Source organism: Epinephelus fuscoguttatus, linkage group LG9 (assembly GCF_011397635.1).
Source record: "Epinephelus fuscoguttatus linkage group LG9, E.fuscoguttatus.final_Chr_v1".
Classification (NCBI taxonomy): domain Eukaryota; kingdom Metazoa; phylum Chordata; class Actinopteri; order Perciformes; family Serranidae; genus Epinephelus; species Epinephelus fuscoguttatus.
Window position 1 is genome coordinate 33496251 of NC_064760.1, and position 17944 is coordinate 33514194.

General features: G+C 41.7%; 1 protein-coding gene across 3 annotated transcripts in view; it reads left to right on the forward strand.

Moving 5' to 3' along the window:
- The first annotated feature begins 931 nt into the window (after positions 1 to 931).
- Positions 932 to 17944, forward strand: part of gpc3 (glypican 3) — a 149107-nt gene continuing 132094 nt past the window's right edge. The window contains exons 1-2 of one of the 3 annotated variants that reach the window (XM_049585568.1): positions 932 to 1363; positions 15564 to 15725. In XM_049585568.1, coding sequence (XP_049441525.1) covers positions 1207 to 1363; positions 15564 to 15725 — 319 coding nt within the window. In that variant the 5' untranslated portion in view covers positions 932 to 1206. Of the gene's footprint in view, positions 1364 to 3666; positions 3771 to 12347; positions 12486 to 15563; positions 15726 to 17944 lie in introns of those variants that run through there. The other 2 variants (XM_049585570.1, XM_049585569.1) reach the window with 2 other exon arrangements.

Genomic DNA, 17944 nt, shown 5'->3' on the forward strand with positions numbered 1-17944 from the left:
ATTCACCGCAGGCACAAGAGAGCAGCTGTTCTGTTTTGGCCCCTTGTTGCAGTCGTGTCACACTCTACAGGCATCTTAACATCAAGGTTCTCTGTCTTGCTGTTTTCAGGTGGATGACTTCACAATTTCAGTACTAGACAAAAGAAAAGAAATTGCACAGTATCCATCTGCAATCCGCCAGATGCTGTGAACAGCTTCACATATATTAGATTGTACTAATCTGTGTAGAAACACAGAAGCTGGGATAGGATAGATATGCTTCTCTGTGGCTTAATTCACTTTGTTTAATCTGCAGAGTGGATGAGTTACAAATGTTGGCTTCACTGGTGGCTTCCATGCAGACTGAACACTAGGTGGCACCATTTCAGCTTTAATGGCTCTTTGGGGCTCAGTGAAAGTAAAATAACTGTCAGTTTATAATAGGAGAAAGGAACAATCAGTGTAAAATTAAGTGCCATTAAGTAGAATTATTGAATTGGATTTCTGTAATTATTAAAGAGGAAGCTGATAATGTTCACTTTGCTTTCTTTGTACACATTTCCAGTGCAGTGTTCCACCAGCTCTCTGTACACTTTCTCCATGTATTTGAATAATAAAAGCTCATTTTCAGATCATATCCGACGCCTATGTGTCATTTTTATTGTAATATATGTGCATCTTCTGGCCACATTACGCGCCCCAGGTACTGCGCCCTAATTCCATCCTATAACACACACTGCCATTCATCTAACACGACAACAGCTCGTGCACTGCATCACACTCCCCCCTTCTATCTCCAGTCCTGCAGCCACGCAGGGCCAATGTATCAGCTCACATCACTACTATTACACGAGAGTGGAGATCTCTATACGCGCAGGTTCGCGCTGTGGCGCGCGCTTTTTAGGGGGTTGCGCGCGCATGTGTCAGGGGCTCGTTCATCTGTGCAGAGAGCTGAGAGTCAGAGCCGCAAGTGAAGAGGGACTCATAAGTTATCAGCATCGGAGGAGCTTCACCAACAAGCCCATGTGAGCAGGTTTCCAGGCGGACGCACCGCTGAGGAAGAGGAAAGAAAGACAGAAGCGGGAGGATGCTGATCGGAGCTGAGCCGGGAGCTGCAGCTTCACCTCATCAGCGCAGACACGGGATGCTCCTGTAACTTTTAATGTGTTGAAGTTCTGTTTGTTGCTCTCCTCTGTTTGGGTTTGGTTTAAGTGCCGCTTGCCTGCCATGCTCGGTCCCACAGTCCACAGTGCGCTCTTTCTGTGCGCCTTCCTCCAGCTGTTCTCCCTGCCCGGCGGACAGGTGCCGACCTGCCAGGAGGTGCGCACAGTGTTTCAGTCTCTGCATCCGGGCTCCAAGTGGGTCCCCGAAACCCCGGTGTCAGGTAACTGTCATCAACGTCAAGCTTGTGCATGTAGCTTCATAGATTTTACGCACATGATGTGTTATAACTGCATCCTTACATTGTATTTCTGTAGGCTGAAACTGATTTCTGTTCGGACTTTAAACACCCAGATTTAATTCCACTGCTCAGTGTCAGAGGACATCACTTCTCTTAAGCCATCAAGCCTTTTTGCTCCCCACTCCAAGGCTGCTACTTCTCTAGTATCAGCAGTGAGAGCCAGCCCACACACACTCTTCATCCCTCTGGCTGGACATTTACCAACCTGCTGTGAAAACATTAAGTATCTTGTTAAAAATGCAGGTTGAATTATGTAAACCACCAGTTAGCTGTTAAATAACAGAATTGATTCCCTCCAGTATTGATCCAAACATGTAGCCAAGTATACTAACTTTGATTTGGTCAGTGCTCTGGAAAACTGAAAGCTGATACGAGCATCTTTTATTGCAGGTATTTGCTTTGTGGGTTTGAGTCTTCTGCTAAAGTTTGAGGGTTTCTGTTCAGCAGATGATGATGGACTGCACACAAAGAAAAAGATCTGCACTCTTCCTTTGTGAGAGTTGATTAATAGTCGTAGTCAGGCTGGGCTTTTGGCAGCTTTTCCTCTGCCACATTGTCACAGAATATAGATTAGTGGTGTGATATGAATTGTGACCACCCTGGAAACAAATCTGTAAAAGATACAATCATCCAAAGGGATAATTATTGTTCCCTGGGGCTCAAATGTCACTGACTCTGCCTCAGTTGAGGAAGGAACGTATGTTGAGAAAAGTGACTTGACTTTTGAGACGTGAGGAAAATCTCTCAGAGCTAATGGTGAAATAATTCAGGTGTTTGCAGGATAAAGGAGCAACGAGAAGACTGTTTTGCAGAACACAGCATGTCTGTGCACTGCTGGAGCCTGTTGCATGCATTCTGATTCAGTATGTAAATGGAGATCCCTCTCGTGTGGCTGAATCACAGCCAGCTGCAAATGTTAATTGGGTGTTTTGGTGTCATGTCAGCACGGGGAAGTGCTCCAGGTTAACAGTTTTCTGTCCATTCTCAGCATGCAATTCTCACACGACTCACCCCCACCTGATTCAAAGAGGTTTACCAAATACTGCTGAATGTTCTGTGAACACGGATGAGTGTAATGAATCACAAAATGATTCAAACCAAACAGCAGGAAAGATGTGCGCCACACTTTGAGGCATATTTTGTCATGCTCCCTCTACTTCTTATTAATCTCCTATCTGTGGGTGCACACAGCTCCAACTGCTGAGCCCTTCATCTCTCTGTGCATCCATCTTTAATCGCACACCCTCCACTCAGGCCATCAAGCATTCTATCTGCCAGTCAGAGGGGGGAATCATTGTAGCAGGCCAAGAGAAATATTTACCCCCCCCCCCTTCCCTTCAAATGTGAGGCAGAGCGGCCCAGCTGTGCACCTTCACTGAGGAATCAGCCCGTGCTGGACTCCCTGCACTCCAGGCAGCACAAAACCATTACTTACCCTGGAAATCAATCCACCAGTCAGCCAAAGGACAATCCATCCTGGCCAGTTAAGAGGTAGTTTGGTTTACACAGTCCCATGATGCCTTCGGCTACTCTGTTGCAGATTAATTGCTAGTTTTATTAAGTGAGCTGGTAGTACAGTGCTCTAAGTGACTGATGATGAAGCACCAAATTCATTCATGTCGGTTTTCCAGGGAAATGTGTTGCCCGTCTGTACAGGGCCTCACATGGTACATACATACATCATACACCACAACATAACTACATGAAAGACATCCACATTTATACACACTTACCTTGACACATAGCACCTACACATGCCAGTAACTGGTGTGATTTGTTGAGTGATGCTATGGCTGAGGGGATGAAACTTCTGCCATAGTGTGTACAGTAAGTACTTTTGAATATAATATTGTGTTTTCAGGTCCTGCTGTATCTGACTCGTCTAACAGCTCAAAAAACATATGTAATCCTTGTTTTACAAATTAGGTTTCCTAATTTTATGAATAGCTTAAAAAACATGCATTACCTCTGTTTTGGGTTACAGAAGTAACGCCAGATGTAAAACATTAAATATTCCTCAGCAGTTTGTCCATTAGACGTGTACCATCCCAACTCTAATTGACCTTAAAAAAGTATTTAGGCTGGATGCAGTAGAAAGACACACATACTTTTGAAATTGGTGCTACGTGACCAGAGAAAACAGAGGAAAGGGGCGATGATGTATGCGGTTGTTCAGGGAGAAACAAAAAACTACAATTACCAGAATGCACTGCAGCGGAGCCATAACCGCTCTCACTGGTGGGTGACGTAATGTGAGCTTTGCCGTTTGCACACAGAAAACAAAATGGCTGCTGGCTGCTAACAAACGGTCCCGAACTGCAGTTAAACGGTAAGCTAACATTTCTGAAAACATCTAAGGTGAGAAATAGACAACGCAGTAACATAATCTTTGTTTATATTTTGTCAGCACTGCTTAGTTTTACTGTTTGGGCTCAGTTTTTTCAGCCTCTTTTTACAATACAGGAAACAGTATGACGGTCGCTTTGTCTCACAAATCTCATGTAACAGGCACAAACAGGACACTAAAATATGTAACTAGAGAGATTTGGGTCGAGAAAATGGCAATATAGTAACAGAATCTTGCCTCGCTTTACAGTTTGATCTGAGTTTGGTCTGGTTCTGTAGGCCTAAAGTTAGTCTATATGTCTGTGGTGGCGAGCATACAAAAATGAGCAAGTACAATCTGTCGCTCCAGGAACAGCCTTGCAGTCCTGATACTGTGTCCTTCCTGGATGCGATGCGAGTGTGCCTCAGTGACTAAATCAGTTTGGTTGAACTGTTTTCTATTGGGCTGTACTAACTTCCCATGAGCGACACAACGCCATGCAGTGCACCATTTTGAGCTGATTTTTTTTTTTTTTTATCAGATGCCCTGTTTCTATCTTTACTTTTATTGTGTGACTCATGCTGGAAGTGCCCCAATGGTCGAGGACCGGCTGATTCATGAGGTTTAAATGAGGAGTTACCTACAGGATAGTCTCTATATACAGACTCTACATTCAGTGAATGTAGAGTCTGTAGGCAAACCCAGGAGATCTTGCCTCCGGAAGGAGAGCGGAAGAGCCCTGGTTTCTGGTGCTAGGCTGTTTGTAGTCTGCGTGATATTGATCAATCACGTTTGAGCCGGCTGCAGTTATCCAGGATAAACGGTCTGTGTGGTGAACTAACGAGGTGGAACATAATTGGCATCATTGCAAACTCTGAATCCATTGCAATGGTTCAGTATATTTACTTATACATAAATGGAAGTCGGAAACGGAAATTTGCCTTCTCCGCCCAAATCAAACCGGAATGCCAAAAAATCGAGGGTCTGCCCCCAGAGGCTATATCGCTGTTTGCCGGAAGTCAGACGCCGAATACAGCCGATGGGTACCGAGAATGCCTACAGGATACCTCCTTGTTTTACAACAGAAACCTAAATAAGTTGGCAACAGCTGGAGGGAGGTCACCAGGGAGATGAACAGTTCTGCTAAGAATTGTGTGGTATGCTAGCAAGTTAGCTTGTTTTACAAAGTGGAGATGGTGGTATGATATAGTATGGGAGCTACAACAATAATATCAATAAATTACCTGCAATAGTATTGTTGTAAATAACGATAAGGAAGTACGTACTTACCCATCTATTTAGTGGTTTCATTGGTAAGTGGTTTGTTTAAATGATGTGATAGAGTTCCATATTTAAGGATCCTGTGTGGACAGAGCACATCCAGTGTAACGCAATGCGATGTGATAGTCTGACCATCCAGTCAGGACACGGTGTGAGAGAAGAGGAGCAGGGAGATCAGGACACTTTTAAGATGGAGGGAAGTTTACCACAGTTCATTTACATGTAACACCCACACTGTTAACAAAGCTGGTTGAAACTTGACAAAGTGCCCCTGTAAACATGACATTTTGGCAACAAGATGAATATTTGTTCGTGCGTAGCCCATATAACACATTAAACATGAAATATCTCCGTATTTTTGACAATGGGAGGGGTTACCGCTTCAATACATTTGTAGTTACTGCATTTTCATAATGTCAGAAGAAAAAATATTAAAAGGAAAAATAGGTTGATTTTTTTAGCTACTGTTTGTGTAATTATACAGCAGCGCACAACAAGGAACAAAAGCCAGTGTCAGCATGTGGCTTATTATTAGATGCCTAATTAGACAGACCATATATAAAAAGCTCTTATAGTTTTAACATTTGTCCCATTGAGCCACATGTGACAAAGAGTTCTGTATTTAGATGTGTTGTAACAGGGAGACTTAAACATCAGAGGAGAAATGCCTCTCTCTATGCATACTGTTAGCACTTGGAATGACATAAAACATTCCTGATATTCTATACCCACCTCACATTCTTGCCAATTACGGTATACTCACCTATCAGCCAAAAAGCCATTGGTATGTAAAGAGAGCATACCCACTTCCTCCTCACCTAACCACCTACCCAGTAATACACCTGCCTCATCAACTGCCGCTACACCACTGCTCATAGAGGTCTTAAGACAGCACTTTGGGAACTACTGTTGTAAAATATACAGTAATGGGATGTGATTTTAGGACCAAAGTACTGCAAGTGTGTGAGACATAGGTTGCAACAGATTGAATTGTAAAAGAAATACAGTGCTTAAATTTACAGGGAGAGAGAGAGAGAGAGAGAGAGAGAGAGAGAGGACTTTTAAAAAAAAAAACATCCCTAAATTCACTTGAGCTAACCTAACACAGCCTGCAGTAAGGACATGATGTGGCCCTGACTGTGCCACAAAACATCTTACAATAAAATACTGAATTCTGTTCACATTGACACAAATGTTTTTGTAACTATGAGGCATGAATCCAGAGAAAAGTGATGTTGACCTTGTAAAGTTTTTGATTGGTTTGATGGAATAATGTGAAGTAACAGTGTTCTCCAACCTTTAGGGCTTGACGTCTGCTTTCAACTAGTTGTCAGTGGTTGTGTATTTCCACCAGTTGTAACCAGTTTAAGCAAAGAGAATGATTCATGAATCATTTTCAGGAGCAAAATTATCCAGTAAATCCCATGTATATAGGCAGAGATTAGATGAAAGTCCGAAAAAAAAGTAAAGATAATCTGCTTTCTTATTCTGTTGGGACCCTTCAGGTCTCTGTTGCGACTTTGTGTGGGAGTCTTGAACCGCAGGTTGGGATCCACTGGAATAATCTAATATTGATTTATTGTTTTTCAGTATGCGAGCATAAATAGTTGCATTACCAAACATTACATCATCAACAATAATCGCATTCAGTGCTTTCAGTCATTCTTACAAACAGGGATAATATATTCTGTTTTTGCAGAGGATTTTTATGTGTAGATCCACATACAAGTGGTTATTGCAAAATGTTTCATTATTCTCCACATGAATAAATTATACTCCATTTTTTCACTTGAAAAATGTGCATTGTTTAAAAAAGTGACATATATTAAACTTTCCAGGCATGTTTTACTGTATTTTATGATGTCCTTTGTATCCATGGATGACACTGAAATGCCTTTCATCATCCTAGACAATATTTAAGCAACGCATAAAAATTTAAAAAGTAATATCCTGAATGAGACAGAGTTACGTTGCCAGGCTCCTACTTTAGGTAGGATTTACATAAATTTTTAGCTCTTCCTCTTCTGTCTTAATGAGCTTTTGTTTTACATTTTACAAAAGCATGAAATATGCAGCTGCTTCTCATATATTTAGTACAAATTTGGTCATATATTTTGGTCATCTATAATATATCCTTGTCATTAATTTATACAGAATGAGCTGAAGGTTTTCACTCACGGTAATTGTTCTGAACTTTGTGCCTGCTAAAAATTTGGCCAGTAAATGTGAAACGGGGGGACTTGCTGTGCAGCCTAATGCAACATGAGGTCTTCATTGAAGCATACAGCTAATGAAAGATTGATGGACTTAAATGTTGAAGATGGCTTGCTGTGATTTGACTGAAGGAAGTATCACTTTCTGTGTGTGTGTGTGTGTGTGTGTGTGTGTGTGTGTGTGTGAGATGGGGAGCCGTGAAGTAGCCTGTATTGATATGGTGTATCATGTGGGGGAGGTGGCTGATTCAGAGAGATGTCCGCAGGAAGGCAGAGCAGAATTCTAATAATGCTGCATGTGGTGCCAGGGGGCGAAACACCGAAATACAAAAGCTTAACTTTTTCTTTCCGCCAACATGATTCAAAAGGAGCGAGTGCAGAGACACGACATTATAGCGGAGATATGAAGAAAAACAAACTGTGCTGCAGGAGCACCACTCACGTCTTTGTTGTGGCTGTTGCTGTGGGTGGTTGTGGTGTCTGAAGGTGAAATGGAGGCTGGGTGTCAGTTCACTCCATCGCCTAGTCATGTATGTGCGAGAGGCGCTCGAGCAACACCGAGCACTTACCCCGGGACATGAGTGTGAAAGCAGCTCCATCAGTGTCAGCGGCGGTTTGAGCAGAGGATGCGGTGGATCTCTGACAGCAGCAGCTGACCTGATTCATGAGAGGAGCATCAGATTCTCACTAAATGGAAGAATAGTACTAGTTTGCTGGAGGCTGAGCTGACAGCTGCCACTTATCTCAAAATCCTGAGCAGTGGTTCTTTGTCTGAGCTGAAACAATTATGGTTTCAGGTTGTTTGATACTTTCGAGCAGATACCGAAAAAAAGATCCAGGAGATGTGGACTTCTTCAGTCGGGGTGGAAATCACCAGAGGCCCCACGATACGATATTATCACGATACATAGGTCACGATACATTATTATGGTGATTTTAAATATGCTGCAATATGCTGAGTATTGCGGTAAATATATTTATTACCTTTTTCAGTGGCAAATTAAACTTTGTCAACATCAACAGTTTTATCAAATGAAATAAAGTAGTTACTCTGCTTATCTCACTTCATGTGTCTAGTAAACTGAAAAAGCAACTGATTGTATTATTCTAGTAGGCTACCAAAAGTTTAATTCGTATTTGTAATATTGATAATTTATATAATAGAAAAATTAATACTTGGTGTACGTGTAACAATATATTGCCATATAAAAATATTGTGATACTGTGCTGTATCGATTTTTCCCCCCCACCCCTACTTCTCAGTTATTATAGCTGCAGGGTCAGGTCACCTAAATATGGAGGCAAATAAGAGACATAAATATTTGAATTTTAACAGCCACTGTATACTTAGTATTGAAACTTAAACACAGCGGAATTCATGATACTGAAATAGTCTAATCTGAAATTCATGTATCTGAATTGATTTGCTTTAAATTCACGGAACTTTTATATTTTAATTTGACCAATTGAAATCTGAGCTACCTGAAATTGAAATTTGATTTTTGGACCTAAATTTGTGAACAGTGGGGGGAAAAAAGAAAAAAAAATCAAATTCAGCTTTTGAAATTGCAAATCAAGATATTTTCATATTTTAATTTCAGAGAGGTTAATTCAGAACAAATACATTCAGATACATGATATGAATTCAGTCGTGTTTAAATTTCAGTATTAAAGGTCAAGTGTGTAAAATTTAGGGATGATTTAGTGGGACTTAGTGGTGATTATTGCCACCTACAACTTCTCCTGGTTAGAATTCCTTCAGTGTTCATTGTTCATGGGTTTTTTAACAGGAGCCGGATTACCTGTAGAGGTCTCGTACTCTCCAAAACAAATGGACCAGATGGTTGAAACTGTAAAAACAGGGAATAAAGCAGTTTGATGTTCAAAAAATTTCTGTTTTTCTGATGCTCTTCTCTCAGAGAGGCTTCTAAGTATGATGGTCATCTTGAAAGCGCGCATGGCCCTATCTAAAGCCAGTGTCTGGTATGTCCATTCTGGGCTAGTCTAGGAACATGTTGGTGCAACATAGTGATCTCCATAGACACAGACTCACTCCTTATGTAGATATAAACGGCTCATTCTAAGGTAATGAAAACACAGCTGGTCCTATTTTCAGATGATGAAACAGTAGAGAAAACATTATATTCTATTCTGTTTCTGCCATTACATCCTTCTGAATCCTGCACACTGGATCTTCAGGGGCTGTTCAATACAACTATTTATGTCTCTCATTTGCTTTCTTATCTGAGTTTGTTGTTTATCATGAGAAACTGAACAGCAAAGAACAAACACTCCTGCTGTTTAAATGACCCCAGACATGACTAATAAAGTTAAAATAAAGTTGACCCAAAGAGAGGTCTTTTTGTCCAATATAGCAACAATCTGTTTTCTTTTTTCTTTTTTGAAACACTTCTGTTTAATGAAGGGCTCTTGTGTTTGCTGCCTTATTGTTTTGTGTACACTTAGAAAAGAAAATCTGAGATCAGGCTCTTGCACATTTATTCTTCCAGCTTTCAAATTATTGCTTCATCAAACAACTTAAAGTAGAGCAGTCAGCAAAGCACTAAAAATACTTAAAACAACTGTAATCTCCAGTAGCTAATGATATTATTATTCCTTAGGTTGGTTGTAAATTGCACTATCTTCATTTCATTTATTGTCTCTACAAAGTGACACTGGCTTATTTTGCCCTGGAGAGGAAGCCAAGCAGTCCCACATGCTTCCACTCGACACTGGTAGTTGATGTATAATTTATGCTCGTAATGAACAGCTTTTAACATATTCTATATCTTAATACAACTTGTTTTTCCCCCATGGTCTTCATCATTAAACTTGCATAGTGATAGCTTTCTAATTGGTGCTGGGAAACTAAGAGACACATAGTGTATGTGTGGCTGCCCCAGTTCCCTTGGCTTCGAGTCCCCGAGCTTGTTAAAGATGTGAGGGGAGGGACTCTGTGTAGCTTACACAGGACCGTTTGAGCCCCTACTGGAGTTTTCACCCTTGGCATTGCAACAGAAACTTTCTGTCATGAGAGGAGCAGCGAAGTATCGTCAGATAAGGCTGTGACAAACCAAAGGGCGATCAATGCTTTTTTAAGAAGGCGTTCAAAGACCTTGACACTCATGAAAAGCAGCAGCTGCTCTGCATGTTGAATTGACTGGCCCACCATTTCAGGGTATTGATTGAAAGTTGGTAATAATTTAAAGACGTCACCTTGGACTGAGATTGTATGTTCTGGAAATTTACATCTAAATTGCTCCTAGCCTTGCACCTTGTCTCTCTTCATTTTGTTTGCGAGAAGTGGCCATCAGGACACAAAAATCGACTAACTAACCAATAACAGACTGATAGAAAGGTGCTCTCGGGGCCCGATAGCTATTAAGCTCAAGGTAGGTGAAGTGAAACAAGCTCTGAACAAAACTGCACAGGGATGACAAGGAATATAAAAAAGAGGGGGGGCGGGGGGGAGGGGTGGCAGGAGAGAACGAGAGCTGAGCCTAAAGCAAAGAGGAGAAGCAGGAAGCTTATTCCCAAGTGATCTGTCAGTCAGAAAGAAGGCTTTATTTAGACGGTGTGATTTTAGTATTTGTGAAACTCTACAGGGAATCATTTTCCTGTCGAATCCCTCACTTCTTCCTTACCACAGTGGAACTTCTGTAATGAAACGCATTTATCATCTGCAAAACGACAAACGTGCAGATGAAACTGTCCGTTTCTCCGGAGATAATTGCTAAATCCCCGTCTCCTTCCTGCACCGGCCCGCGCTCACCTCACCTATGGTGCTATTGACAGCTTAATAATTTTGCCCCTGCAAGTCTGAAATTAGCTTGATCTTATCTGTCAGGAGCCCTTTGTCGGTATTGATTTAAGATATTAAGCCTGTCAGTATGCATACAAAAGGTGCTGTGTGACAGTTTTATTGCCTGTTTCACTCATTAGACTCCACACCTTAAACCCTGATGGGCGTCAGGAGTGAGCGAGGAGTTTAGCTGTTCTCTATTTGACTCCCCAGTACTTATTAATTATCGAGACTGTCATTCTGTTGCATCTCCTGCTAGTTTAACTTCCCTCCATGCCTGCTGTTTTCATTGTTACACTGTGAGCTCTGTTTCTGAGGATCTGTTGTTTGAAGATCTCAAAGAGACAAAGCCTCAAACCAATAGAGAGATTCACTTTTCATATTAAGATAAACCCCACGTCTCTGACAAAAGCCTTTCCTCTGTCTTTTGACACGCTTGTTATCAAGACTGAGATATATATATATATATATATATATATATATATATATATATATATACACACATACATACATTCACAATCCGAGCCCTCCCGTCCAAATTAATCTCCCCGCTTCCGTCTCTTTATCCTCTGCATCCCGACCAGCAGCAGCTGAAGCTGGCAGACTCTCCTGACATTTGTTTACCATCAATCAGGCCCTCTGTCACTGACGCCTCGCAGGCAGCAGATCCTGCAGACAACTCCTAGACGACGCTGCTTGGCACGTTACGACTGCAGCCTCTGCTGAAGCTTTCAGTGGCCACATGGGACGGAGACAGAGAGGGGAAGCACTAAGGAGAGGGAGCTCCTCTTTGTATTTAAACATCACATGGTTGTGGCCTATTTATGTCTGTGTGATGTCTGTGCGTGCATCCTTTTAGAGGAGAGATTTGGGAAAAAGATGGAAATTTATAGCTTCTGTATAGAAAGTGCGTATTCCCCTGGACCTTTCTTTTTCAATAGAGGTGTTCTGACACAGAACTGCAACATAAATCTGTAGTTCCTCCTTCTGTAAAGGCATCATTAAAGCTGTGGTTGGTAACTTTTAGAAACAATAGCTTGTCATATTTGCTGAAACTGTCAGTATAGTCTGAAGAAAAAAAAAATCATTCCTCTACCTACTTTATTTCTTTGAAGTACTTCTACTGGCCTTACTGCATTTGGAAGAAAACAAACAGTCAGAGCCGAGGAGACGCTTAAGCAGCTGTCAGTCATGTTAATCAGTGTTGGAAATTAACATTCTTGTCCACCTGACACTGTAGCTGGTGGATTCCAAAGTCTACCAGCCACTCAACAGATTACCATTGTTTTCTTGGCTGGTGAGTTAACAAAATCTAGCAGACACTTGTGTATTTTATGGTGCTAATTTCCAACCCTGCTCTTGAACTGCAGTCAAACTGTCAAACACTTGGATGTATAAAGAAAACTGGATACAGTGTTGGAGGTAGGGCTCTGTTCATTCCTATGAAAGTTGCTCAGTGGGGCATGAAGCCAGAAACTAGGGCTGGGCGATAAATCAATTTTATCGATTAATTCGAATTTGCAGTTTAGGCTTATTTGTTTTAATGAAAATCAAGTTTCTATTTAAAATCCGCCCCACGCGCTTGATGCACTAACAACATGGCAGCGAGCGGGGAAGAACTCCTTCTCAAGAAAGGGAACAAGTTCTTCAACGCTTTTGTGTGCACACCTATGTCTGTGTCTGTGCTCACCTGTGTGTGCGTGCGTGCGCACGCGCACATCAGTGCCAAACTCTGCTGTGCGCGAGACAGAGAGCAGAGGAGGATTTTAGACACACACACCGTGTAGGGACGTAAATGACATGCCGTTGTGCAAATAAGATGAATAAGTGTTACCAACGCCAAGCTGGCAGACACCCGAACTGTAGTTAAGGGACCTCCGAAGACCATTAGCTCCTTTAGCTTGTGTTAGCTTGTTGTGGCAACAACACATAAACAACGGGACTTTGTCTGCGTTAAAGAACAGCACTTTATTTTCAGCACTGCAGGGGTGATGCACAGCCTCTATCATCAGTGTCTGACATTTACATAGAGGGAAATAACTCAAAAACAGCATGCAGAACTGCGTAGGCTTCTTCGCTGTGGCAGCTCAATGTAAATAACAGCACATGCCTCACTTTCTTCCTGGGACGCATCCGTCTGACGTCGCACACCACACCCAGCGCACTAACATCTCATACCTCCTACATCAACTACACACATACACAACTCCACACACACAAGCCACACACATCAAGCTCAGCCTGTAACATGAGGCTATTTAGTTTGTTTAATAAAAGGGCAAGGTATAGACCTGTTCTATAGGAAAGGTAACCTTAAATGACTTCTGTTGTGATCCAACATGATGGTAGGGGAAACACTGCCGTATGATAAGAAAGGGGTCCGGTGGAAAGCGATCACAGATGCAGTCGCAATGTATATTGCAAGAGATATGGTGCCCATATATAGGCTACTGTGGAAAAGCTGGGGTTTATTCACATGCTGAAAGCTTTGGACCCCAGGTATGTGCTACCAGGCTGCAAATATATATATATATTTTTTAACTAGGAGGGGAAAAATCGATTTAAATTGTGAATCGGATTTTTTGTGAAAAAATCTGAGATTTTTTTTTTAGGCCATATCGCCCAGCCCTACCAGAAACATTCAGTTGCCACATTCAGAATAACTCGGATGATGCTCCTGGGTCATTGGGCCCTTAGAGCAAGCATATTAGAGACTTCTGTCTGCCAAGCTGGCTGCTTCTGGTTTAGTGCTCTGCTAACTTGAGTGGGGATAAAGTTATTTAATTGTGCAGCTCTTCTAGACTTTCCAAATCTTATTGGACCTAATGGCTCAAAGCTTAAAAAAAAATATCTACTGATGTACAGCAGTCTCTCTCGCCATGTTTGGAAGTCTTTTTGGGCCCAATGGCATCATGTGACAGACTTGAAAGTTGTAGTTCCACTGTTTGGCAACAATAAAAAATGGCTTCAAAGCCCGGCGCACTTCCTGGGGGCCTGGTCAAAATTGCAGCACTGATCAAATATGAATCAAGATTTTGTTCCTGCATTGCTTATTTCTCTCCTCAAATGTTTTCAGAAACATATTTTACTGTACTGTTTGCAGTGCTGAGTTCTTGGTTCAATGGTTTCCAGCATCGCGGTCACAAACTTTCTCATTTTACAGCTAAACTGTACACTAAAGTATGTTTCTGAGAACAATTGAGGAAAGTAATAGGCAATGTAGTGACAGAATCTTGATTCATGTTTGATTCACATTTTGACCGAAGTTCACAAGCAGTAATCAACATGATTGACAGCTGCGTTAGAGACTCCTCAGCCTCGTGTGGTTGTTTTGTAGTGCGCAGCAGCAGATTAAATAACCTTAAAATTGTTCAGTGAATCTCATGGTATTGGATCAGTGCATTTACTCATGTACCTGCCGGTCTTTCTCTCAGAATATAATGACAGTTTCAGGAGATGTGACACAATTATTTTAATATAAAAGACCAACTGTAGCTTTAAAAACCTCATTAATTAGAATTACAATATTTTTTTCAAACTCTGATTTTGTACTTCTTGTAGCATTGCTATGACACTGTGATAGTAGAGGCATGTCCTCGTAATAAAACAAGAAAGAATGGCTCTTTGTAAAAGATGTCCTCCAGTGCATCATCACACAAAACTGCAGTTCATTCACCAGCAGTTTTGCAGCAGCTGAGCCACCTCCTCTATCCTTGATCAGACTCAATTCTAACCACGTAGTCTTTATCTGCCTCCTCTCTGGGATTTTTTTCAAATTGAATTAATTTCTTCAGGGCGTTTGTTCTTTGATCCGGTTGTGTACGGGCTACATCGGAGCAATTAAACATCCTTGTCACCTTTGCCTTCACTGGCTTACATCTGCACCTTTCAAAAGAGCTCTGGGAATCCAATTATTTCTCATCTGTGTAAACAACCTGTAATGTCAGTGGCCAGGTGCAAAAATGTTGTTTCATCACCTTCGATCTTACTCGTGGATGTTTTTTTTAATGTCATGTATATAGTGAAAGCATGCTGAAACCTGGGTTTGTTTGTCTGCATGCTGAACTGCTTGGGGCTCTCATCTTTGTGCCAAAAAAATACTTTTTTTGATTCTCAGTGAGAAAAGTGTAGCCTGGAGTGGTGGGAAACTTTCTGTTGACCAAATTGATCTCTGAGGAGAACAACACAGTCATGGTGTATTGCTTCAACGTGCATCAAAATGACTGTTTTTTTTTTTTCAGCAGCAATTTATTTTTGACTTCAGCCCTGCTAAATAACACTGCCTCTACATAATGATCACACGCTCATTAAGGCTGCGGAATCTGCTGTAGATAGTGTTTCCTGTGTTTAGCATGCAGAGGATGCAGCTGAATCTTTTTTGTGTGTGTGTGTGTGAAGGAAGGGGCTTCTGGTTTTTGGAAAATTAAACAAAAGTGGCTTTGCAGCTCCCTCCCTCTGCTCATCCAGACTCCTGTCCTGTCTCTGCTGATTTCCTGCCAGGTGCGGATCTCCAGGTTTGCCAAACCAAAGGCCCGACCTGCTGTTCCAAGAAAATGGAGGAGCGGTATCAGGTAGCTGCACGCAGCAACATGGAGTCTGGTCTGCAGGTTGTCAGTGCTCACCTCAAACGTCTTATCATCCAGAATGCCGCCATATTCCAAGGTAAGCAGTGAGCACAATTTGTCTCAAACAGACAAAATGTTTTTGCATAGTGAAAAAAAGTACCGCCATGATTACAATTTCAAACAGTTAATTGACGTCCTCAAATCGACAGTCAGTATCCGCTTTCTTGGCTACACATCCCTGTTCACGTCAGCAGCTCACTCCTCCAGACGGTGAGTCACATATAAATAAAGCAGAAGCATAATGCACGCAGACAGGGATGAGACACTCAGCTGCTGTTCAACTAAATGTTAGAATGGCAGAGACGTGTGGTTAAAGTGACTTTAGATGTAGTGTGGTTGTCGGTGCCAGACATGTTGTTCCAGAAAGTGACAGCCTCCTGAGATTTGGCACACTGCAGTCGGTGATGACTGTTATTCACAGAGTGGAAAACGCCAGTCAGCAGTGGTCCTGGGAAGCACTCGGATGAGAGAGGTCAGAGTAGACTGACTGGTGTGACTGGTTCTAGCTAACAGATATATGCAGAATAACAGCTCAGTGCAACGGTGCTATGAAAAATACACGAATCGTCAAAGCTGGAGACACCGAGGTTTGACTGCTGTCAGCTGAGAACATGAGGATGAAGGTACAGGAGGCAGGTGACTGCTGAAAGTGAATGACTGAGCAGTGGATTGACACCTGGGCTAACAATGCTGGAAGTAGATATATTATAAAAGTCAGCAGGAGCTGTGTGACAACATTAAATCAGCATTTCCTTGCTGAATTGTCGCTTTAAAGAATGGAGACTGCTCTGAGCTACCTTGCCTCTTTTCTCTCTTTTTCCATATTCTTGGATGAACCCAAGTTTCTCAAAGTTCCCTTCAAAGTTCTCAAGTGTTTGAGAAAACCTTGACTCACGCAGCAACAAAGGCCTTTCTTTAACCCCTGATTATTCAAATAAAGCAATAATTCAATGTCTTGGGAACTGTTGTTTTCTTAAAGTGAGATGAGGAGGTTGGTGTGACGGTCCAGGCTGTAATTTAAATATGAAGCTGGAGCCAACAGCAGACTAGGTTTGCTAAGCAAACACCACCTCTAAAGATACCTTTAGAATCTTTAGCATAGATGTATAATATTAACTAGATACTGGACTCTAAGATGGCGCTATTCAGTCCAGTGGAGTTGCTTGTCTGGTGCATAAATGGTTTTTAGCTTCTGATGTGCTGCCCACTGAATATATGCAGTAGTATCTCTCCCGCTGGGCCCACTGATGAGTTACCACCTGGCGCTTAGACATAGACTTACATTATGATGACAGATTTTTAAATCACGTTTCTCAGTTTGAGAGAAGTTTTACAAATAGAGGAGTTATAATTGACCTTGTTTGCAGTTGGAGGTGTCTTGTCAGCAACAGATGTGTCTTATGATGGTGGTCTACGGGGAAATACCTTTTGGGCCACAGGGGATTTTTTTGCTGCAATACCACAAGTAGCCACTTGGCAAAATTGGATGCGAGGCTGAGTGGGGTATTGGGGGTCCTTGTCTTAAGAGATGCTGATACATAAACTTTGTTGCCTTTGGAGAGAGCCAGGTTAGCTGTTTCCAGTCTTTTAGCTAAGCTGGATCAATCTTTTCATGTAGCTCTCTGCAAGAAAGTGGATAAACTTCTTTTCCAAAATGTCAAACTATTCCTTTAAAACACATATTTGACTGTTTACAGCCACAAAGTGTCAGTGCATGGACAAAAATAGGCTTTTTGCTAGCCCTGACACGTGCTCCTTTTGCAGTGGTAGAGTATTGTCCACAAGAGTTAAGAAGCCTTTGTTTTCATGACTGCTTTGTTTTCTACATGATTCAAGGCACATAGCCATATTAAAAAAGGCTTTCAAATAATAACACTATGAAAAGTTAAATTCTCACGCAACAGAACACACCTTTGTTCAGTTCAGTTCACTCAGTTGTTTTGGTGCAACACCCTCACAGGGTCTGGTGACAGCTAGCTTATGGTGGCTAATGTTAGCTGTACTGCTAACATTACTGAGTCAGTTCATGAAGTTTTTCTACTCTTCCTTACTTACTATGGGGGTTTTTTTTTGGTTTGTTTTGTTTTGGGGGGTTTTAGCATTTGCCATCATGTTGCCATTTCACTTTACAGCAAACGTTACACTGGCTCATTTTCAACAAAAGCTTTTTGAAGTGACGGTTGTAAACTTTAAAAACTGGTTTCAAGTAAACTCCTGGACAACAAAGGAGTAAACAACTCTTCCACAGCGCAGCCA